This window comes from Notothenia coriiceps, unplaced genomic scaffold, assembly GCF_000735185.1.
Source record: "Notothenia coriiceps isolate Sejong01 unplaced genomic scaffold, NC01 NC01_scaffold00023569, whole genome shotgun sequence".
Lineage (NCBI taxonomy): Eukaryota > Metazoa > Chordata > Actinopteri > Perciformes > Nototheniidae > Notothenia > Notothenia coriiceps.
The window spans coordinates 48,372-73,376 of record NW_011356270.1 but is presented as its reverse complement, the minus strand read 5'-3'; the positions used below and the strand labels follow the sequence as shown (position 1 = coordinate 73,376).

Below are 25,005 nucleotides of genomic sequence, written 5' to 3'. Positions count from 1 at the left end.
CCAGTCAGAAACCCTTCAGAATCCGTTCGTAAATGTTTAATTTCTCGTGTCAGTTGTCTTTGTGTGTCACAGGTTAGGGCTGCATGATTTTGAGAAATAATCTAATTGCGATTTTTCTGACATATATTGCGATTCGATTTGCGATATTTGTTTTTAAGCGACCCACCGGAAGTTTATTGTAAAATACGGCCATATCTCCGGCTAGGAAGGTCGCATCAACGTACTCCCGTCTCTAGCATCCCCGCAGCCCGAGCTACGAGTGAAAGAACTAAACTTACATGAAACTTCCGTTGGGTTGCTTTAAAGTCAAGCTTCAGTTTAAGATTCACCCTGTAATAGATACATGTGATGGAGCATTACTAACCTGACTCAGATGGTTTGTTTCACCAAACCATCTAGTAAAGCTCCATTGGAAGCCATTTGGTAAGGGCAGGCACTTTCAAAATCTGTCACAATCTGTCTATCACCTTCTATCATGGGCCACTTCTGATTGGTTAACATTGGCTGGTGCATGTGGAGCACAGCACTTCTGATTAGTGTGGATGACTGACACACAAGAGGAACACATTTTTTAAATTTGCGATTTTGATAATTGCATCATTTCAAATCGCGATTTCGAATTAAAATCGATTAATCGTTCAGCCCTATCAAATGTATACTAGAAACCATTGTTAGCCTATGTGTCACATCTGAAACAGATTTGAAAAAGGAGCAGAGAGCATTATGGAGAGTGGTTTCGACAGCCACGTCAGTCTTAATGTTTCACTGGTCTCGTCCCTATGGGGTGTGCTGCTGCTGCTGCTGGAAAAAGAAAGAAGAGGCAGATTATGAAGAAAAGATGTCCCTTCTCGCTCCAAAGTCTCTGCAAATCTGTTTTTTATCTCCTGTTGCGTTGATTCCAATATGTAAGCCTGATTTATCTCCCGTCTTTTTGTTTTTCAGCCCTGCAAGGCCCTTTCGATTCCCCAAAAGGTGAGACCTGCCAAAAAACTGTTCCTCTTGCGTTGATGTTCTGGATTGCAAAGCTCTCTCCTCCTCCTCCTCTCTTTATTTGTCATCCATCCATCACTGCTGTCATTCCTCAGTAGTGAGTCATGGGAGTGTGTCTCTCTACCTGGCCTCCTTTAACCTGCAGCTCTCCGATACATCTCAAATATAATCCAGCAGACTGTTTTATCAGGACTGTTTAATCAGGATTAGAGTTTTTAGAAAGGTTCAGGGAAAGATCCCAAGTGTTAAGAGCTACAGAGGGATGGAGACTCTCAGTACACGCAGCTTAACCTAAGACTGCTACTAACACTCCTTCCAAACAAGCTGAGGCCTTAAGCAAAGCCCAGATGAGGTAGGCTTATCCAGTGGTGAAATGTCACTGAGTACTCAACTACTGTACTTAAGGACATATAGACTATTACTTTATAAATATAAATGTAAAAAATAAATCAACTCATGAATTGTGATATAATCTTAAAGGTTAATCCACCCACCAGTTTACACACTCATTTAAATAAACCCTGTGCAACACTGAATAAACAAATGAGACATTTAAAAATAAATACAATTAGTATATAAACATGTATAAATACACACATGCATATATAATAATCATTAGTTTTCAGAATTAATAGTAAACTAATAGGTTGAGAATATGTTAAAATTCATATACATAATGATCATTATAAGGGTGAAAATATATAAAACAATTACATTTTAAGATTGAGATAAAAGTTGATTGCAAGATGGTAATATAATTACATCTCTCTTAACCTCAAAAATGTTGCTCTCGTGACTTTTGATTGTTAAGAAAAAGACAGAAAGAAAAAAGCCCTTAAAGGGAATGTAGTACCTGTAACTAGTTCACCAGCACTTAGTGTGACTTGCTTGAAGTGATTATATCTGCACTTTCTTTGTTGTTAAGAGTTTGAATCTTTATGGTTTTTGCACTTATTGTAAGTCGCTTTGGATAAAAGCTTCAACCAAATGAAATTTCATTTGACATGACATCACTGTGTACACTATATTAAATCCTTTTCCTTGTTTGCAGCTATGCTGAGCTGATAGCTGATTGGCCGGTGGTGGTGCTGGGGGTGTGCACAGTGCTCATCGTGGTGTGTGCTCTGGTGGGCGTTCTGGTTCCAGATCTGCCCGATTTCTCCGACCCGCTGCTGGTGAGTACAGATGAGATAAAAGAGATAAAAAAACCTCACATTTCAAATGCTCAATTTATACGAGCACCTTGAAGACAGTAACCTTCTTTCATTATCAAAACGTGTTTCCTTATCCTTACTTTCTTTCTTCTTTAAAAGGGTTTCGAGCCAAGGGGAACAGCCATTGGCCAGCGGCTGGTCACATGGAACAACATGGTGAAGAACACGGGCTACAGAGCCACGCTGGCCAACTACCCCTTCAAATACGCTGATGAGCAGGCCAAAAAGTAACGTCACACACGCCTTACACTTCACAGACACACGAGTTTCAGCTTGAGACATTGGGATTAGTTATTAAATAAACTTTCCAGAACTTACACAGACATTAAATCCAAATGCCATTGGGCTAATGCGTCTACTCACTATACTAAATCGTTGTTTTTTGATTCACATTAACATGGCTAAGAATGAACAACACTACAAAAAAAGGCAACATATTTGTTTACACATGGCTGTAAAATGAAGCCTTGATCCTGTGACCTGTAACTGAGGGTGAGTGTTGACCGACATGCTGAAAGTCTGAATCCCCTCCTGAAAGAAAAGGGGAGCTCACTAAAGATGGATCCACAAGGTCATCAGCTGTGCTCTGTCCTCTCATCAGGAGAAGCTCTTCACATGTTCACGTCTGTTTCTATGACACTCTCAAGGTCAAACCGATGTTTCATATATTGGATGTGTTCTCCCTGCTTCTACCAATATAAGCCAGTATCTCAAAACACCAATTAAATTGCTTGTTTATCGGATTACATTGACATGCATCTTTAAATGATCTATAATGAATGATGTGCCTGCTGTCGGAGCAATTCATTGTTTTGTAATATGAAATAGTTGAACATTTATTTTGTTGCTGTTCTGTATATAGTCATTTGATTATTATTTATCGTTCATTTGAGAAGAGACTGGCACCAGGAAAGGCAAGAAAGCAAAGGTTTGTTCTTTAGCCAGGGCAAGAGAGGTTTTGAAAATAGAAACCATTGTTCTTCGTAATATGATTGTCTAAACGTAACATAATATACAGCGTAAACAAAGTGTTGCCAGAAGAATGGACTGCGTAATCTGCTACCCGATGCCTCAGTGGCAGTTTGATTTTGATTATTTCGTTTTTTTGGTTTGAGGACAAATATACGCTCTAGCTGCCTTTAAAAAAAAAAAATAGGAGCTCACCTTGATCTAACCTCCCTCACATAAATTCATGGAACAAATAGAAATGTCATATTATTCTTCTTAGTTTTCTGCATTAGCATTCCAGTTAGCTCTGAATCAGACTTCCTGTGTCTATAGGGTTAAGAATCATCACATCTCCACTCTGCTGATTAGATCCTTTCAGTCTGTCTTCTCTGTGTCTCCTCTGTGTCTCCTGCGGTGTCTGTGCCTCCCTTTGTCTCCCCCTCTGTCTCCCTCCACCTGTCTGTCTGCAGATGTAATTGTGTGCTTATGTTCGTACGAGAGGCCTCTGCTGCTGTCAGCGAGCGTCCCAGTCCCCCGTCCCCCCGTCTTTCAACCCCTCAGTCTCTCTCTGACAGCCACCTGATTACCCTGCCTTCCTGTCTCTAGCAGGGGACACAGCCCCTAAAATAAAAACCTGCATACACACTGATAGAATTCCTGTCTGAACCGTCGCTGGCATGTAGGCACTACATTACTCAGAAAACACATCCTCCTTGCAAAAAAACACACACAATACATACATATACGCCAACGACTTGTCTGCACGTTGTCCCCTCAGGCCCCCCACTCAATCAGAGCCACTATTATGATTATTATAATAATGACACCGGTATCTTAGTACCGCTGTACGCCATTCATCTGAACTTTGAGGGTAACAGCAATTACTGCTGCTTTTTTCATTCAAGCATCAGATGTGCTTCCTTTGCTTATTGTCACGCTGACTTTGCAGCCGTGCGTCTCTGGATCTCTGCTGCGTTTATAAAGTCGTGCAAACTTCCTTTTGTTCTTTCTCTGATTGAAGCGATTAGCATTGGTCGCGCTTTGCTCTCCGAGGGAAACCAGATTATTATCTTAATCCCTGATGATAAGAATGATTTGTTTTTATTATTTTTCAATAATTTGGGGACAAAAGGGCTGTGAGAAACAGTATAAAACTAAGACTTGCTGCCAAAAGTTGAACTAGAGTAGCATCGGAAAGGTTCCCTCGACAAAAAGCCATAGAATATTTTTAATAGATTTGAGAATATTACAGAAATTTACATCTGTGGAAAACATGTTTTATGATACTTACACGTTTTAATCACATACTGACACCACTTTTACGATTTTTGATGGGCAAATGCAATAAACAGAATTAAACAGCTAACGTTAGTCTAACTACATCACAGTTGCTATGCTAAAGGTGGCTAATGTGCAGCTTGATGACCTTTAGTAGTCTTTTTTGTCTCTTGTTATCAACCCCCGTTATTATGTTACATAGAAACTTGGGGCATTCACCATGTATTTACTGATGTATTTGATGTGGTAGAACAAAACGTTAAAACCTTGTGTTAGCATTAATAAGCAGTATCACTTCTCAATTATTTAAATCTGCCAGTTAAATAGGTTTTCAAGCATAATGTGAATGACCATGCTTATTGTTATTACCACATTGTTTAATTGAATGTAAACGTACATCTAAGTAATATAGCTTTTTTGTTTTCTTGTTTTTTAGTCATCAAGAGCCCAGGTGGCCCGAGGAACGCTTTGATCGAGACAAACGGCAAGCAGAGTGGGACTTCAGTAAAGAGTTTTTCTGTGACGTGCCAGGTAAGATTTTGAATACATAAATGACAGTGGTTCAATTTAGATTTAATGAAAATAAAAAAAATAAAAGATTGAATAAATGCTCAGCCACTAAAGCAGGGGTCTCAAACTCAAGGCCCGGGGGCCAAACCCGGCCCGCGACTTCATTTTATGTGGCCCCGCAATAGCTTGCAAAGAATATAATACGTTTATTATACGGTTACATGCCACTTTACAGAAGCAGGATGCCCATAAACTACATGTCCCACAATGCATCACGTTTTGTGCCATGCACACTGAAGAGACTTGCAATTATTTGCCCTGGACTTCTGCTTTCAGACGTAGTTAATTACTAAGTTATGATAATAATCCAATTCAGAGGCAATAATGTAATATATAATACATTATTTTATATATATTATATATTTATATAGTTACAACCGGCCCTTTGAATGCAACCTTTATGCGAATGTGGCCTGCGATGAAGTTGAGTTTGACACCCCTGCACTAAAGGATCTTGGGCCAAACCCAAATGAATACACCACATTAAAGATGATACGCAATGATATGATAGAATGTAGGTAACAGTATTTACTTTTCTTATATGGATATAGAAAAAAAACTTTGAATTGGATTATTTCCACTATTGTCTCAAGGTATAGATGTGTATTAGAGTGAGAGCTTTTCCAGCCACCAGATCTCCCGATTGTATAATTGTAATTGCCTCATATTTCCTCCCTTTTATTAATGGAGGAAAGATGGTTTTCCTAATTAAGTAATAAACGTCCTCTCTCGATGCAGGTGACAGTTACTCTAGACTGGTGTTCGCATCAGCTGAGGGGAAGAACCTGTGGAATATTCAGGCCATCAAATCCATGTGCAACCTGGACAACACAAAGGTACGACAACAGAAGAGAACACAGGCCTCAAGACTTGGAATGATACAGTTACCATTCACTTCTTATAGTTTTTATTCGTTTATTTATTCATAGTATTTTCTTCCAATATAATATCTTATCACATATAACATGCTTGATTTACAGTTATTTGGGTTTTTTATTGAGACCAAATGTTTATTTATCCACCTTTTTTCCCTTGCATTCATAATTGAGGAGACATTACATAGGAAAATCTAATTCCTCTAATATTGTGTTGACATTATTCATATTCAGTAAGCTAAAAACATGCATTGTAAATGTACATTCACATAGAGGGGATGAATTACAGCAATACATTTTTGTGCTTTAAAGTTTTCAAAGTATTCTCCTATCGACAGAACCCTACAGAAACCAGAAAGTTCATATTATGGTTTATAATATACTATTATTTATTGTCAAAAAGTTGTGTAGGGTTACATTTGTATCATTCAGTGTATATAACAGTAACACTGCACGTCACATTTCAACTTGCACACCAGAGGCTTCCATCGGCTAACACCAGATAGCCTGATGCTAACTTAAATGGGAATTAAATAATGAAGTTGTGCAGCTTTTCTTGAAGTTTGAAATGTTGTTGAACTTAACTGATCCAATTCTGATCGTTATCAATTCAACCACTGTTGAATAAATGTATTCACATCAATTGTAGAAGATTTATAATTTGTCTGTGTTCCCAGGTGCGTTCCCACCGTGACTACTGGAGCCTCTGTCAGCGCACCAACGACGCCTCCTGCTGTCCCAGCTGGACGCTCGGTAACTATGTTGCCGCGCTCACCAACAGGTCGTCCTGCCAGAAGATCACAGAGCGCGACGTAGCGCACACTCTCAAGATCCTACGCTCTTGTGCTAAGTACTACCACAACGGCACCCTGGGGCCCGAGTGCTGGGATATGGCCCTGCGACGGAAGGACCAGCTCAAATGTGGCACCGTGCCCAGGAAGTGCACCAAGTACAACGCCGTCTACCAGATCCTTCACTTCCTTGTGGACAAAGACTTCTTGAGTACCAAGAGCCTGGAGTTTTCTCCCCCTATGCTCAAATACAGCATGCTCTTCTCCCCCACAGAGAAGGGAGAGTCCATGATGAACATTTACTTGGACAATTTTGAGAACTGGAATTCTTCAGACGGAATCACCACAGTCACAGGGATTGAGTTTGGGATCAAACACGACCTCTTTCAGGACTACCTCCTCACAGACACGGTGTATCCCGCCATCGCCATCGTGATCGTCCTGTTGGTCATGTGTGTGTACACGCGCTCCATCTTCATCACTCTGATGACGATAATCGCCATCATCAGCTCACTCATTGTGTCTTACTTTCTTTACCGGATGGTTTTCAACTTTGAGTTCTTCCCCTTCATGAACCTCACGGCCCTCATCATCCTGGTGGGCATCGGTGCAGACGACGCCTTCGTGTTGTGCGATGTTTGGAACTATACGAAGTTTGACAAGCCGCACGCCGAGCTATCAGAGACAGTGGGAGTGACTCTCCAACATGCCGCCCTGTCTATGTTCGTCACCAGCTTCACCACCTCTGCAGCTTTTTACGCCAACTACGTCAGCAACATCACTGCCATACGCTGTTTCGGTGTCTATGCGGGCACTGCCATATTGGTGAACTACATTCTCATGGTCACATGGCTTCCAGCTGTGGTGGTGCTACACGAGCGCTACCTGCCGAATTTGTTCCCGTGCGCCAAGCCTCAGGAGCCGCAGAGTGGATGCTGCACCCGGACGTTCTGGACAGGTCTTTGTCAGAAGGCCAACGACTGCCTGTTCGCTGTCTCCGAGGCATCACGGATCTTCTTCGAGAAGGTTCTCCCCTGCATCGTCATCAAACTGCGCTACCTCTGGCTCTTCTGGTTCCTCGCCATCACAGTGGGCGGGGCTTATGTTGTCTGTGTCAACCCAAAGATGAAGCTCCCATCTCTGGAATTGGCCGAGTTTCAGGTGTTCCGATCCTCGCACCCGTTTGAGCGCTACGACGCCGAGTACAAGAAGCTGTTCATGTTCGAGAGGGTTCATCACGGCGAGGACCTCCACATGCCCATCACCATCATCTGGGGCGTGACCCCCGAGGATAACGGGGACCCCCTGAACCCCAAAAACAAGGGGAAGCTGATGCTGGATAACAGCTTCAACATTGCCAGTCCTGCGTCCCAGCTGTGGATCCTCAGCTTCTGCCAGAAGCTGAGGAATCAGAGCTTTGTGTTCCAGTCAGACGAGCAGGACTTCACCAGCTGCTTCATCGAGACCTTCAAACAGGTCAGTACTGCATGTGCGCTAAGTATACTCTAGGGATGCACTGATACAACGATAAGTATCAATATTGATCCTGCAAAGGACATAATCACTGAATCGTATCAGGAAAAAAAAGATAATCCATTGGCCTAAACAATAATGTAATTGTGTTTTTTTGAGATTTAAAGACTGGCTCTTATTTTGAACATTTGAAATGTTCTTAAAAATAAGTAGGTCCAAACTAATATTTCATTAACAAGCTTATTAGTTGGAAAAGAGGGATAAAAATAAGGTTTTGCTATTATCAGATACTGATAGGGTAGTTTTCAGTTCTTTAACTTAAGTAAAAGTGCTATTACCACACTACAAATACTAGTAAAATAATCCTGAATTGGAAATGATACTTGAGTAAAAATAAATGAAAAATAATCAACAAAACAAGTAAAGCTGTTAAACAAAACTGTACCCAATGAAGTAATATCTATTAAAAAAAAAGAAAAGAAAAAATCTGCCTAAAAATCTAAGTTATTCCAAAATAAATTAGAAGATTACTTGAATGTTCATAAATGGCAATTATCTCTCAACTGGTTAGTTGATGAATCAACTAAGCTGTTATTATACAGACTGTTGGCTAAGTGTATCATTTCTAAACTAACTTTTAATATAAAGGTGACCTAATGGGAACACAAAATTTACTTTGTTTAGACGTAAAGACATGTGAGTGTCACATCACATGATATAGTGATCTTAACCTCCCTCTCATGTTACCAGTGGATGGAGAACCAGGACTGTGAGGAGTCCCCCGTCTACCCCTGCTGCAGTCAGTCCACCTTCCCCTACAAACAGGAAGTGTTCGAGCTGTGCATCAAGAGAGCCATCATGGAGCTGGACCGGAGCACTAACTACCACCTTGACAGCAAGACCCCCGGCCCACGATTCGACATCAACGACACCATCAGAGCCATAGTGTTGGAGTTCAAGAGCACCTACCTCTTCACCCTGGCCTACGAGAAGATGTTCCAGTTCTACAGAGAAGTACTAACTTTAATTTATTTGGTGTCTCTTTACGATACGTTTGGTTCTGCATCTGTTTGATTCTCCTGATATTAATGATGGTGGTTCTGTTGTAGGTGGATGCCTGGATCCTTGAGGAGCTCCGCTACGCCCCAGAAGGCCTGAGCCACGGCTGGTTCATCAGCAACCTGGAGTTCTACGACCTCCAGGACAGTCTGTCTGACGGCACTCTGGTTGCCATGGCGCTGTCAGTGGCTGTGGCTTTCAGCGTGATGCTGCTCACCACCTGGAACGTCATCATCAGTCTGTACGCCATCCTGTCCATCGCTGGGACCATATTCGTCACCGTGGGCTCCCTGGTGCTGCTGGGCTGGGAGCTGAACGTCCTGGAGTCGGTCACCATCTCCGTGGCGGTGGGGCTGTCCGTAGACTTCGCGGTCCACTACGGTGTAGCCTATCGCCTCGCCCCCGAGCCCGACCGCGAGGGAAAGGTGATCTTCTCCCTTAGCCGTATGGGTTCCGCTATCGCCATGGCGGCCCTCACCACCTTTGTGGCCGGGGCCATGATGATGCCCTCCACCGTGCTGGCCTACACCCAGCTGGGCACCTTCATGATGCTGATCATGTGCATCAGCTGGGCCTTCGCCACTTTCTTCTTTCAGTGCATGTGTCGCTGCCTGGGGCCCCAGGGGACCTGCGGCCAGATCCCCCTGCCTAAAAAGATGCAGTGTCAGGTGTTTTCTGAGGTCACATCTTCGGTGCCTGCCCCTCAAGGGAAAGGGAAGTACCAGCTGGACAGCAGGGACGGGGAGGCAGAGCATTACGAGCTGGAGCCCCTGGCCTCCAGTCAGAAGAGTGAAGACAAACCCCGAGAGGAGCAGGAAGTGGGCGCTCAGCTCTACAACGGGGTCCCGGCCCACCCCCACACCGGGCCCTTCCCACACATCCAGTACACAAGCAAGGCAGAGCCGGGCAGAACGGGCCCTGAGAACGGCCTCGCTGCGGCCCTGAGGCCACCGTCCAGGTGCCAGTTCTCTCAGAACACTACCTGCACATGTGGGGACCCTTCCCCTTCTCACCACCTGTCCCAGCAATGGACCCCCCACTCCTGTGCTCAGCCCCCCCTGGAGCCCCCTCCCACCCCTCAGCTCTTCCCCCTCTCAGGAAACACCCCCAGCAAACAGAACGCAGCCCATTTAGACCCAGTGTACACGCACATGGACTGCCACATGCACTACGTCCACTGCCCCCCCGCCCATTTCCACCACTGTGCCCAGGGACGGGTAGTGGCCCCCAGGCAGGGACCCGCCCACACCTGTAATCTCAGGAAGTACTGCGTCCACGCTGCTGGCCAGCAGAAGGCTACAGCTCTGACCCAGGAGCCCGGCTCAGAGCCCGGGGGGCCAGGGGACCATAAACATGAAACAAGTTCCTCAAGCCCTGACAGTAGCCAAAATATCAGCCCCCCCGCCGTGACTCAGTGCCCATCCCCCTCCCCGGACTCACCTCTCAGTCAGGAGAAACAGATGGGAAGGGACAGTGACCATTGTTGTGGAGAGAATCACACGTCCACCACTGACACGACCACACCAGTGGACGCTTGTTGTAAAGTCCCTGGCAACCAGGAGCAGCTCAGAAGTATTCCCGTCACACGGGAGGAGAGCGGGAAAAAGTGCAAGCGCAGCTCTAAACGACAGCGGGCGTCCTCCGCCTCGCCAAAGAAACTCTACTGTTTTAACAGGACGTTGAAAGTGAAGTGCAATTCAGCTTCAGAGTTTAACGGCCCAAAAACTGACACCAGCGTGCCTCCTATCGCAATAAACACCAATCCCTCCTCGGAAAGCTTGTGTTGATGATACATTGTATTAATAACACTCATTTCAGAACAAATGGCAAATGTTCAAAAAAAGGAACGACCAACACTAAAATGTATGTGCAATCAAACAAGGTTTCTGATGCTGACCAAGTGCCTCAATGTGTTTCATAAAACAGCACCCGCTAAATATAATCTGTTGACATGTTTCTTTTTCTACTTTCACATGCAATAGCATATGTTTTCCACTCAAACACACACTATTTGTTAAAGCTATATCATAATGGGACCTGATCTTTTCACCCCTCCATGAAATGTTGCTAACTTCAGTGTTAAATGTACTCCTGCAGCAGCCATTTGCACCCACATGAAATGGTATAGTATATATTGTGATATTGTGTGTAATTACTATTAAATGTTGTCAGAGATGATAACATCAACAATGACAGAAATGTGCCACGTTTTACAAGCTGATACCCCTCGACACTTTTTGTATCTGTGGGAGCTGGTTTTAAAATTCAGCGTGCCTGTTTTCTTTCAACTTGGCCTCAGATAAAAGATGATTAAAATGTCTTTTTTTATCACTTCTGGCTTTTATTGTCTGCTCTTTCAATCTTGTGTACACACATACACACGCCATAAAATAAGATGAGGCTCTGTTGAGAGATATCTTCAATCGTAACACCAGTTTCATTGTGTCATTACTGCTGACTCCCTCAGAGCGATCTCTTCCATCTGGCCGGAGGTTATTCTGCTCTTCATGTTCTTGTATACTTGCGTTACAGTCTGTGATACAGCTCAGATTTTCTTAAAGCAACAAGTCCATCTGAAGCATATTTACTCAGGAACTGTTCAGAATGGACATATTATCCTCACTTTCAGGTTATATCAGTATGTAGTGTCTCTCCTGGGACATGTCTCCATGCTTTAATGTTCAAAAAGCTCTTTATTGTTCTCATACTGCTTGTGCTGCAGCACCTCTTTTCACCCTCTGTCTGAAACCAGAGCCCAGTCTGCTCTGATTGGTTAGCTGGCTTAGAGATGTCTCGCCCCTTAGCCTATGACAAATAATGTGTTGGAGTGCTAGCCAATAGAAGTGCAAGTGTAGTGTTGTCACTATGTTACAGAAGTAAACAAAGAAGTCCATTGGAGGTGTTTCAGGCAGGGGGGGAGTGTGGGAGAGAAACTCCCTCTGGAGGGAACACAGGGATGTTAGCCTCTGCAGACCATTAACATGCACTACAACCTGTATCACACTACAGGGAAGGGACAACCCTAAAAAACAAAATAGGGCCTCTTTAAGTACAGTATTTGAGCAAATGTACTTCACTACATTTCACCTCTGGCAATGATTGTCTCTAGGTCACATGTTCACCACTCAGCTTATAAGCTACTGATGTTATCCTTCTCAAATCACCCTCAGCTTTCTTAACTTTTGACATTTACATCCAAACAGGCTGAAGGTGTTGCCATTCTCGCTGCATTTAAATCATCCATGTCTCTTTGCTCCTCTGCAATTAACTGCCAAGTTAGCGCTAATGTTTGACTTACAATGTTTGTTTATATGAAGAAACACACACTTGGTAAAAAAAAAGAGATGATCCCCTTTTTGGCTCGACGATAGTCTTATTCTCTCTTTGGAACAAAATCCAGTAAACTCCAGAGCCAGCTTCATTTCTCTGGATGTGGAATTTCACAGCCATGTTGTTCTCACTATCGTTCAGTGCTGCCTGCTTTGACATCTCAAATGTAGTGCTTTATTATTTCAGATCTTTTTTTCACATAGTGTTAGCGGAGGGGCGCTCCTGTGGAAATGTGATGAACTCATCACAAGGCATTAGTTTCAACTTCTTCCAACCACAACTGGCTGGAAGGAGCCGCTGGAAAAGAGCCGCTGGAGCCTAAAAACATTTCACCCCCGGCAGGCTGATGGTGTCAGAGGAAAAGTACCGCTATGCTGCTGCTAGTTCTTTCCTCTCATCACTGCGACACCCCTTAACCCCAGAAAAAACTCCCACAAACAAACAAGCCCCATAAAACACATTACGTAAGGCAGCCACCCACACTGGGCTCGCTTGATGCGACTGTGTTGAAGGAAAGATCTTATTTTGGCTCATAGAGATCAGTTTGTCTCCCATGGCTGCCTTTCTTCTCCTCTCAATCTCAGTGAAGATGAGTCCACTTCCCGCAGAGGATCTCCCCCCCCGGCCTGCGTGAGCATCCCTGTAATTATATTTGCTTAAACATAGGTCAAATATTAGCTGTGGCTGTGGGGCAGGTTTATTACATTTCCCTGAGAGGGAGAATCTCAGAAGCATGTGTGTCTGTTCTAAGTATATCCTGCAGGCCTGAAATAACTGAAGAGGCCGGAGAGCTTGTTTACAAGGTAAACATTTGCTTCCACTTTTCAAATTTGATTTCAGTCGAGCCGCCGGACTGGTCCAGAGTCAGGGAGGAGGATTGCCTTCTCTGTCGATCAAAAAGGCAGAAAGATACAGCACACATTGTGAAGTTACTTCTAAACAAATCGAATGGATTGTTAGGAAAAACAATACTTCATCCTTTTTCTTATCATTTTCTTTGTTTCTTTTATATTAAAATGAATAAAGATGACATTAATTTCACTCTGGGATTTATCACCTTTTTTTATTGGGCTTGGCACGAATTAAATCTTTTATTTATTGCATATTTCCTTTCTTTCTTTGCTAATAATGACATGGTGTGCCCATACATGTCTTTTAGATACATAGGTTGTGTAACATTAGTCTTGAAATAAATGTGATTTACCTGAACACCAGATTTGAGGAGTAACAGATCGGTATAGGATACCATCAAAAGGTAACTAGTCCCTTACAGTTTCAGAACAAAAGATGTAATCTGATTACTGGTACATTTCTTTTGAATGGGGTTTATAAACAGGCTTACATATATAATGGTATATAATAATGCACATTACAATTGTGTTTATTGTTATTGTTGTTCTATAGACTACTGCTATAATGCTGCACATTAACATCCTGGTTATTTGGTGTGCACTTAACGTGGTTCATAAACCTACACAGGGTCGTTAACAGATGTTTACCAGCTGCCATGTACAGATATGTCCATGTCCAATTGCCATTCAAATATTGTATCTCTTTTTAAACTGCACCGCTCTTCCATTTTAGTCCCTTATTTACTGTACATATTTACAGGGTAATACATCCTATTCTCTTTGCACTTACCTGTAGGTAATGTTTACTGCTTGTAAAACAGTTAAAGCATTTTTAATCTTCCATATGTTTTAAAAATAGTTTTTTAATAGCTATATTTGCTTCTTTTTTACAACTAAATACCTCTTACTGTGTTAATAAATGCACCATTTGACACAAAAAGCTAATTCCTTGTATGTGTAAACCTACTTGGCAATAAACCTGAATCATTTAAAATGGCATTGTAAATATTTAATACACATTTGTAATAGTTTAAACCATAAAAATGTTGTTTCTCAACAATATTCAAATAAATGAGAATCCATTTGACATCATATTTTTTAGAGAAAGCCCATTGTAGTAGTGACAATACAAATTCAAATTGCATATTGGACCTGAAGTGAGAAATCAACATCCTATTGTCATTTGTATTTAGTCCTAAATCCAAAACGCTTCTATATTCTGGGCCTTCATACAGCAAGTATATTCAAATAATACCCACTAACTTTTTTCGGGTTTCTGACGACAAGATCAAGTTCCAAAACTGTCTTTTTTGTAGAAACAGAGAAACATTGAAACAACCGCAGAATACCAGTGAGTGAGCTAGATGTTATTGTGGTTCTGAGTTCACATTATGGACTGTCATAAAGACGGGAGGATGCAGGCCAACAAGACGGAAGCTCTCCTCTGACCAGTGGCTTCCTGTTTTCTGACACACAGCTCAATGAGAGAGAGGGAACCTGCTGACCCCGGGTCACTCTCCTCTCACACTACGACACACACAGGAACCTGGGGAGATGCTGCTGTTTGAAGTGAGGGCTTTAATGACATTTTTTTAATGAAAGGAGTTGAAAATGACACACCCAGTACATTAAAATCTGTTTTCACTGACTTACTAATTAATACACTGATCACTTAAAACCAGGGGTGTCCAAGCTACGGCCCGGGGGCCAAATGCGGCCTGTGGTCCATTTTGAATCGGCTCTTAGCAAATTCTAAAAGTATAAAGGAATATGGCCCCCATATATATATATATATGTGAACATATATTACACAGTAGCATTCATGTGATAATAAGCCAAATGTCAAATACATTTGATCAGTTAAAGTTGAAAACATTTTCTAACAAATCTTAGGTAATAAGAAAAAATGACTTATTTCCATTACAAGCTTGAAATATACCCTTCATATTTCCCCTTATTATAAGCAATCTGAGGCTTCTGTTTTAAGGGATGAGCTGCCAAGAAAATAAATGAAACCCTATGGAAAGCTGGGATGCTGTTTTTTTTGTTAAAGCATATTCAAGTATCATTTATCTACATGTGATTGATTTTGCTAACCTATAACTTAACCTATAAGGCAATATGCCTCACCTTTAGCTAGTGGAGCAGACCTTAGTATGTTTTCTGTATTTGGCCCTCAGTGAAAAAGGTTTGGACACCGCCACTCAAGACTGACATGTAGAGCCCTTTATAATGTATATGTATAGTCTATGGTAGAGCCAGTAAAGACAGTTAACACTCTCCATCTAGTGGCGAAAATAGTAAAAATGATGTAAACAAATAATAATAATAATACAAATAATAAACTCAGGCTCAAGGGCATTTTGGCTCGTACAAATACCATAATAAATACATTATTTTATTTGATGTAAACTCTCAGAAAGCTGATGATACCAATCCACAAGGAGGAACATGCTGGAAAATGAAGCTTCTTCAGTTTATTAAAAAAATGACTTTACATACAAAGTGATATAATGTTATCAAGATAAGATAAGATGGACCTTCATTAATCCGCTGGGGGAAATTCACGTGTAAAGGCAGCGACAGAATAAGAAGAAACACATATTTCACACACGGAATATACATAGGAAAAAATTAATATAAGATATACAAATAAAAAATGAAATCAAATTTGATTAAACGTGTTTTTACAGTATTAATAGAAATAACAAATTACGGGAGTTATTATTCTGTACACACTTCCCTGAATACACCTAAGTTCAGGTCTGCCTTCAGCTGCAGTTCTCACCACCTGCAGAGATTAAAACACACTTTCTCTCTTCAGCATTAACAATTAACATTATTTATGTTACTGTAGTCATTGGGTCATGGAATACTGCGAAAGGGGCAATTACAAAAAAATGTAAATAAATAGAAAAAGGATTTTTAAATAGATTTCATGCCATGTCACATATTTGCTAAATACATGAAAACTAAAAGACAACAGAGGGTTCTGGATTTAGTTATGTGAAACTGAAATACAAAGGGCCTTTTAAGGAGGCCTTTAATTTGTCTAAAGTTGGTATACCCATTTCCTTTTATTTCTTGAAAATCAGAAAAGACCATTTAAAGTGCAAAGAAGCCTGTGTGCTTGCTTTCTGGAGACACTTCAGCAGGGGGGATGTTGGTACCATCAGGTTTTCTTGGTTAAAGTACGATCTTTTTAACAATCAGAGTTGACATGGGATTGGTCCGATGTTCTCCAGCTGGATTCCCTCCTGCTCCTGCGGTTGGGCGTCAGGCTGTGCAGGCTCAGGTTGGTCCTCTGCAAACTTCTTCACCTTTGTGTCTTTGAGAATCTTTGAGACGAGCCGCTCATAAAACCACTCCAGGTCCTGAGGGTCCTCCGGCCAGGTCAGGTACTCCCTCCTCTGGACGAAAGCTCTGACTGCGTGGTACTTCATCAGCTGGTAGTGAGCCATCTTGGGTTTTATTAGAAGATACAAGTCATTAGTGAAGGTCAGGAGTTAAGCAATGATGAATGGAATATGTACGGAGCCTGACATCTACGGGTGGGAGGGAGTTACACAAATGCCAGTTATACGCTTATCTTTGGGGCTAAAGATGGGATAATAGCAGATGGTGAGTTTTGTACATAAAACTAGGTTTGGTTACTCTTTAAAGTAGCTATTATCTATATTTTTCCAATGATCACGTGACTACTTGTAGTCGTCACTTGTGTTGTTGAGCCGGACTCTGAAGGTTCCTTCAGCTCTATGGAGCTTTAAAGCATCTATCGCCTCATTGTTCTGTTTTGACTGTCCATAAATCATATTTTTGGTTCATTCTCACCAAGATTGTTAATGCCAGCAGACCACTTTTCTGTCAAGTGATTTTCACGGTGCACCAAAGCTGGAAAGAAAAGTGAGCAACTAGCTAGTAAACACAATGTAGTATTTAACATATTAGCGCCAGATATTCCCCTCAGGGTTTGGGGGCAAGAACCAGAACTCAAAGATCAGAGAAAATATAATATTTTCAATGTTTCATGTGGTAAGAAGACAGACCCCAGATAATATGGTTCATTATTTCTTTAATGTGTCAATACGCAAATGCTTGCTAATGGCTAGTTTCCCTTGCCCCCAATTTCCCAAAAATCTGATATTGCTAGACATATGTAAATAAAATCTTTCAGAAATGTGGTGTAAAGAAAGTAAGTCAGCAGCCTTATACACACCTTGCCTACCACCACCATAACCAGGACGTTTGTCAGCTCCTCCAGCATCCGGCTCTGAGCCAAAGTAAACGCTTCCAAGCACCAACCATCTGAAAAGAGGAACGAAACAGTTAACCTATTTTATTTTCATTTGGTTATTCATTTTATCTTTTGGGGACAAAGTGCTATTTCACTTTCTTGCTCAAGGTTAGCTAAGATATAGAATACAACTCCATATATTTTAGCCAAAATATGAAACAACCAGGAGATTGTTAGCTTAGCTTAGCTTAGCGTAAAAACTGAAAGTTCTGGAGTTTTGTGCCATCTCACTACTTTCTTGGCTGGGAGGTGGGACTTCCTGAAGGTTCTGCTGGTTGCCTGCTAATGTCATAGAGATGACAACACTCATAAACCACTGTTTCAAAGAAATAGCCCAGCCATTTTACAATTCAGATTTGTAAATCACTGCAGCTAGGTGAGAAGTTCAACCACTGGTGGTTAGTTAAAACAATATCTTCAGGGGGTGTTAAATGACATTCCCAAGCACATTAATGGCATCTCCTTCTCACGAAAGGGAATGAATCTGCAAAGGTCGAACTATTCCTGGAAAGTATTTCAAGGACAATTTGTAAGGAGACTACAGCCGCTTGTTACTACAGATCAGAGTTAGAAATACTGTACCTTTAAGGAACTCTTTGGAGACCACGCACACAGTCTTCCTGCTGCTCCAGATTGCGTCCCTGATGTTGGTCAGGTGATCCTCACCAGGCAGGAAGTCTCTGGCCTCGAAACAACAGCGGAAGAGGTTCTCCTCGGAAAACTGGTTATCCAGCTTTTTCAGCAAAGCTGCTTCCACCCACCCATAGTCATTTTCACTAAAGCTGAGGAAGGCATCGTACTGCACTTCGTCCACAGGAAGGTTCGGTTTTGGGCCCTCGAGAACCCTACCAACGATGGTTTTGTAGATGATGAATATGTGTCCTCGGAGACGGGCGTAAATAAACCCGCTGAGGATGACAGTGATGACGAGGACAGCGTTGAAGATGAACAGTGCCAACTGAAGATTTTGGATGGCCTTTGGATCGTCTTCCTCACACGGTTCGATGACCCTGGAGAAATTCCCCAGAGGGAGATTTCGAAGAGCGGCTGGGAACTCACATCTGTACTCCTCAGTCGGGCTTGCGAAGGTTACATTCGTCACGTTCAGCCACTTCAGGAAGCTCTCTAGATTGCAATCGCAGTAGAACCGATTTGCAGCCAAACTGAGGAAGCTGAGAGACAGAAAAGTCACAGGGTCCGGGGAGGCTAAAAAGTTGTCCGAAAGGTCCAGTCTTTTCAGGGTGGTCGGAAAGAGATCCTGCTGCAGATACGTTAAGGCATTAGATGATACGTCCATCTCATAGATTGAGCTTAAACCGCTAAAAATCCCTTTTGGGAAAGTCGCAATGGAGTTATAGCTTATATTTAGACCGAGCAGATTGTCTAAATGATCAAACAGGTCGAGGCACTCCCCCCGCGCCCAAAAGACATTCAAGGAACTGTCATGAAGATCCAGCACTTCCAAACGAATATGAGGCACATTCAGACTCATTGTGCACCACTTGATGATGTTGCCACCATAGAAGAAATTTTGGAGACGATTGAAAGAAGTTAAAATGACATAAACATCCTCTAAACTTGTTAATCTGTTGTTTGTTATATCCAAATGGATACTGTTGCTGCCAAATTCGCTGATTCCATACAGAGATTTAAGCTTATTGTCACCCAAAAGAAGATAATCTAAGTTTGGTAATGCGGCAGGAGAGCCAAGGACTCTGAGGGAATTTCCTGTCAGATATAACGCTCGTAACTTTGGAAAACCACTGAAGGCTTTGGGTGCCAATGCACCAATGTGGTTGTAAGACAAATCCAACACCCGGAGGTCATTGAGATTGGTAAATGTGTAAGAATATACTTCTCCTAGGAGGTTGTATGACAGGTTAAGCATCCTTAAATGTCCTTGAAGACCATTGAAGGCATTTTGGTCAATCTGATTGATTCTGTTCAGGGAAATGTCAATAATTATTGCATTCCTTAGGGGACTCAAAACTGCCTTCTGCAAAGCAAATATACGGCTTTTAGACAGATCTAGAATATTGACAGAGCTGTTCATGAGGCCTTCAAATGTGCTTTCATCTGGATCAGGAATGTTGGAAAACGAGAAGCCTCTGCCAAGGTGTCCAGAGAATATAAGATGAGTAATTGGAGTACCCTCTATTGCTTTGAAAAAGTGTGTTGATGTTTTCGTGTTGAACCCACTGCTGGATAAGTCAAGGACTTCAAAGGCCATCCCTGTGAAAGGGTTCCCGCATTTCTTCCAGTCAAAATCTTCACTATAACCCCTATAAAATTTATTAGATTTCAAATTCAGGAGTTTGAAGTATTTTCCCCGGAAACCAACTAGATCATCTTCACATAATGTTTCAATCGGGTTCAATTTGAGGTTAAGCTGTGTGAACTTTGTAAGTTTTGAAAAGTACAGTCCTGGTCTGAGTCTCACTATTTTATTAAGGGAGAGATCAAGAGTTTCTAAGGACAAAAGGGGCTCAAGGTAGCGTTCTGCTAGTATGGAGTCCGGCAAATTGCAATAGTCCAAAAAGAGGTGTTGTAAATTAAACAGTCCTGCAAATGCCCTTGGCTCCATCTGAAGGCCAATATTGGAGCCTAGGACCAGTGTTGTCAATTTTCTCTGCCTAAGGAAAGCGTTGTTCCTTAAGACGAGCGGCACTTTCTGCATCCCAAGATCTAATTGTTGAAGATGGTCATAGTTTCTGAGCGAACTGCTGTTGATCTCACTGATGAAGTTCATCTGCAGGTAGAGGTGGGTGATGTTGGGAGGCAGAGTCGGAACCCAGTAGTGATTTCTCGAGGGGCAATCCGCCACAAGGCCGTGAAAAGTGCATGATGGGTAGCATGTGGGTACCTGCAGCCAACATTTGTGTAAATAAAGAATCACTGGACTTTTAAGATGAAGGAATAATTTGACAATTCAGGAAATATGCCTGTTTTATTTTTTCTGGCTGAGAGTTAGATAAGGTGAAAGTGGAGCCAGCAGTCGGTTAGCTTAGCTTAGCATCAAGACTGCAAACAGAGAAAGGCAATGATTAAGCTTTTGATAAATCCTTACAAACAGTTTGATTAGTCAACCCTAAAAATGCCGATTGGCCAGTTTGTGTTACGTTTCATACAGAGCCATAGTAGCCGTTTCCATCTGTTTAAAGTCTTTGTTCTAAGCTAAGCTAATTTATTGCTACAGCATCTGATTCTCGACAAGAGAGTAATTTGGCTTGAATTTAAGCATATTTTCAAAAGATATAAACATTTTATTTATTTATTGTCCAGCATCAGATTAGCTTTAGATTGTTGTTTTTTTACTGAATTTCACTTTACTGTCAACTGTTCAGTTTGGTAAAACAGTGAAACTAATCAATTTGAGCTAAAAGCCACACACATACCTGAAGGTAAAAACCAATGAAAACCAACTGAAGAGCTGACGTCCACATCCTGCCTGACTTCGGCCTAACATGAAGAGAAAGTCAAACATTAGTGACGCTTCAAGAATGTGATTTATGGACAGGTAGGTATGTGGGAAGAACAAAAAGGGGAAACTGTCAGATGTTTCCTTCGGAAGGTTTATTGTTCACTGGTGCAGCTTCAGTCTGTACACAACCACTGATTTAATCAGGGGTGCACATCAAGCCCCCATGAAGTGCACCGGACTCTGAGGAAAATATTCGTTGTGGCCAAACGGCGGTACTACACTTTCATATCAGTCGCTGGGCCCAGAAATACTTTTTCCCATTGACTAACATGTGAGGTGCTAGTGGAGCCTCGCAGAGTCAAAACCGTGCAAGACCACACTAATTGCGCCGCATAAACGCATAGGTGCGCCGCATTTTCGGCTCAGTTGAGGCACCCTCCGCAAGATGAGGCCCCACGCAGTCTGCATGATCGGCCTGTAGGGAGGGACGGCCCTGGGAGTAACGGATTACATATAATAGGATTAGGTAGTTAGGATACAAAAAACAGTATTCACTTAGTTGCAGAAGAAAATATGATCAGATTACTGTTCTGTTTTTAATTCAGTAGAACCTATATCATATTTATTAATAGTGTGTGTGAGCTTCACTGTGTGTATTAAACTAAAACTGGGCATTTTCTGTCAGCTCAGGTTGGATTTCTGCTTTTTTAAACTATGTGCTCATGTGTTTAATTTTTGGTGTATATAGGCTATACTGCTACTAAATATTTTGGTTTCTTCTTTCCTATGGTCACATTGTTGTTGTCTTACATTATTCACATATTTATTTTCTCTTGTAATTTATTTGCCTGCATATTGAGGTAATCCAAAATTAACGGAAAGTAATCAGGTTACATTATTTGTATTTGTTGAAACTAAGATTAATGTACTGATTACTTTATTTTTATTTTTTACAGGTAACGAGTAAATATAACGGATTCCATTTGAGTAACCCTCCAAACCAAACCCTACCTCGTTGTCATTTTCAATCCACAAGTATTTCAGTAAATGGACATTTCCTTAATTTTCTAAAATATACATTAGAAGCGTACTTCAGTTTACACATCACAAGCTTTCTGTGCTCTTGGGGAGCTTTCTAAAAGCTGACAAAAATGCTCTATATAAATGCTCTCAGGTGGTTGCAGTGCACTATGGGAAATGAAGTTGTAATTGGAATGGTCTCTACAAAAGGAGCTGCCAAAATTGGACATAGCCTCTGATGAATGAAGTTTCACCATTCTTGTTTTTAACTTTATGGAATTGCAAACATTGTTGCTATAGGACATTAATAATCACAACTGATGAGGTTATTCTACCAACTTTAAAATATAAAAATATATACTCAGTGGTGGGAGAAGTATACTCTTGTACTTGAGTCACAGTAGTAGTACCAGCGTGTAATACTCTGTTACAAGTAAAAGTAATGCAATCAAAATGTTACTCAAGTAAAAGTACAACAGTATTTGCTTTAAAATATACCTAAAGTACCAAAAGTAAAAGTATTCATTGTGCAGATTGGTCCATTTCAGAATAATATATATGATATGTTTGATAATGATTGATCATGAAAGTGTTATCAAAGCTGGTAAAGGTTCAGCTAGTTTGAATGACTATACTGCAGGGTAGCTTGTGAATTTACGTCCAGGTGGAATTAAAGTCTGATTTAACACTTGATTATGTTTCACATTCAACCAGATCTCTAACTATTAAATACATGAGGTGGAGTAAAAGTACACGATTTACCTCTGAATTGTAGTGGAGTAGAAGTATAGCAAAACATGGAAATACTCAATTCAAGTACAAGTAGGCTACCTCAAAATTGTACTTAAGTAGCCTACTTTATTTGAGTAGATGTACTTAGTTACTTTACACCTCTGTATATACTGCACATGCACTTTTATATGTAATATTTCATATCATTTGTATGCATTTTCCAGTTTTTTGTTACATAAAATAGCGTTAAACAAACGTACAACGTTTACAAAGTTAAACCAGAAATGTTAGCAACCACAAATGAAGTGACTTCCTGACTAACTGTGACTTAATATATTTAATTAAAAAAAATATTCGTGAAATGATATGGCAGATGAGATTACAGCTGTTCCTGTTGTGTGTATAAATAGTGTTGAAATAAACTGTACTGTGTACATATCAGGGCGGTACTGCGCATGCGCTCCTCATTTAGCTTTATGACTTTAATCAGATTCATCCTGCGCATCACCATGACAGCATAATCCTTTAATATCTTCACCTATTATGTACATGCTTTTAAAAATAAGTGTTACACGTCACATTGAATGAGATCCTGGCACGGGACACACACACGGTTTATTGCACAACAATGCACTATTTTCAGCGGCGGATATAGATGAGTTAAAGTGTCAGCGACTCTAAAGAACGTGTTTAAGGAGCGGTCATACATGGTCTTTATAGTTTGTATTTTGCAGTGGTAATGAAAGGAGAATCTTACCTGTGTTTGACCCGGACCAGAGTGGGAGAGCTGTTCCCTGTGTCTCTGCCTGCCCCTCCCCCTGCGGCCTGCCCCCCCACACACAGCTAACACTGATAACACTGGCAGGTCTTCAGACCCGACGGGATATGGTGCAAGTTCCCAAATATCTCCTTCCTCTTTCAAATACATTTTTCTTCGTTGTTTTGCTCCAGTTGCAACCAGTGGTTTAAAGTCACTAAGTAGATCTTCTCAAGTACTGTGCTTAGGCACATTTTTGAGGTGCTTTGTACTTCTACACTCCACTACAATTCAGAGGTTAATGGTGTACATTTACTCCACCACTACATGTATTTAATAACTTTAGTTACTTTACAGATCTGGATGAATGATGTGAAATATAATCAAGTGTTAAATCAGACTTTAGTTCCACCTGGAGTAAATTCACAAGCTACCCTGCAGTATACAAAGTCATTCAAACTAGCTGCACCTTTACCAGCTTTAAGAACACTTAAAGTTTCAAAAGTAAAAGATTGGTCCTTTAAGTATATTTTGATGCTAATACTTTTGTACTTTTAATTGATACATTTTGAATACAGGACTTTTACTTGTAACAGATTATTCCTACACTCTGGTACTTCTACTCAAGTACAAGATCTGAGTACTTCTCCCATCTGGTTGCAGCAGCCTGTCCCCTTGTTTTTTGAGAGCTTTATCTTCCAATGTAATACCTTCTAACTTCTGACTTCTAATGCTTCCAGTGGTGGAGGAGGTATTCCAATCCTTTACTTTAGCAAGATTATCTATAACCAGGGGTATAGTACACTTTAAAAATTGCAGTACGCATCCCAGGTTTTTTGCGTGATCAAATCCACTGAAAATGTAAAATTCTAGTACTAAAATCCAATATTAAGAGGTGTGTCTGCTGCGAACTGACTTTTATTAATTTCTGAAAGTGATGTGAAGTTATTAGGTCACATGACAGGGAAGCTATTGAAAAAGAAACCTGGATTAAATATGTTTGGGGAAAATTCAGTGTATTTCTCTCAATAGTTTTTCTCTCATGTGACCTTCAATCTTTAAATCCCTCTCAGAAATTAATACTAGTCTGTACACAGCAGACACACCTCTTTATATTCGATTTTTTAACATCCTTTGTTTAATATTTGTATTGAAAATGCAGTGTTTTCTTCAAGCACCCCGGCTCATAGTGCAGTGCCACTGTTTGTCCAGCAGGTGTCAGAGCAGCTCCATGCTGCCGGCACCACATGTGTTTAATATTACATTCTTTATTGAAAATCCAGGTTTTCTTTTTCAATAGCTTCCCTTTCATGTGACCTAATAACTTCAAATCACTCAGAAATGAATAAAAGTCTGTACACAGCAGACACACCTCTCTATATTGGATTTTAGTAGTAGATTT

The 25,005-nt window shown here is 41.2% G+C and overlaps 2 protein-coding genes across 2 annotated transcripts; one reads left to right on the top strand and one right to left on the bottom strand.

Moving 5' to 3' along the window:
* The first annotated feature begins 838 nt into the window (after positions 1 to 838).
* Positions 839 to 11,529, top strand: disp1 (dispatched homolog 1 (Drosophila)). The gene is made up of 8 exons (XM_010781756.1): positions 839 to 972; positions 2,042 to 2,165; positions 2,304 to 2,431; positions 4,867 to 4,961; positions 5,739 to 5,836; positions 6,553 to 8,142; positions 8,890 to 9,153; positions 9,249 to 11,529. The coding sequence occupies exons 1-8, from the start codon at positions 839 to 841 to the stop codon at positions 10,983 to 10,985; spliced, it is 4,170 nt and encodes a 1,389-aa protein (XP_010780058.1). The 3' UTR covers positions 10,986 to 11,529.
* A 4,302-nt stretch (positions 11,530 to 15,831) lies between these two features.
* LOC104954604 (toll-like receptor 5) lies at positions 15,832 to 23,658 on the bottom strand. The gene is made up of 5 exons (XM_010781754.1): positions 23,604 to 23,658; positions 21,069 to 21,132; positions 18,256 to 20,536; positions 17,596 to 17,684; positions 15,832 to 16,840 (listed from the first exon to the last, which is right to left on the bottom strand). Exons 2-5 carry the CDS (start codon positions 21,114 to 21,116, stop codon positions 16,589 to 16,591), a joined length of 2,670 nt encoding a protein of 889 aa, XP_010780056.1. The 5' UTR covers positions 21,117 to 21,132; positions 23,604 to 23,658; the 3' UTR covers positions 15,832 to 16,588.
* Between the last annotated feature and the right edge of the window lie 1,347 nt (positions 23,659 to 25,005).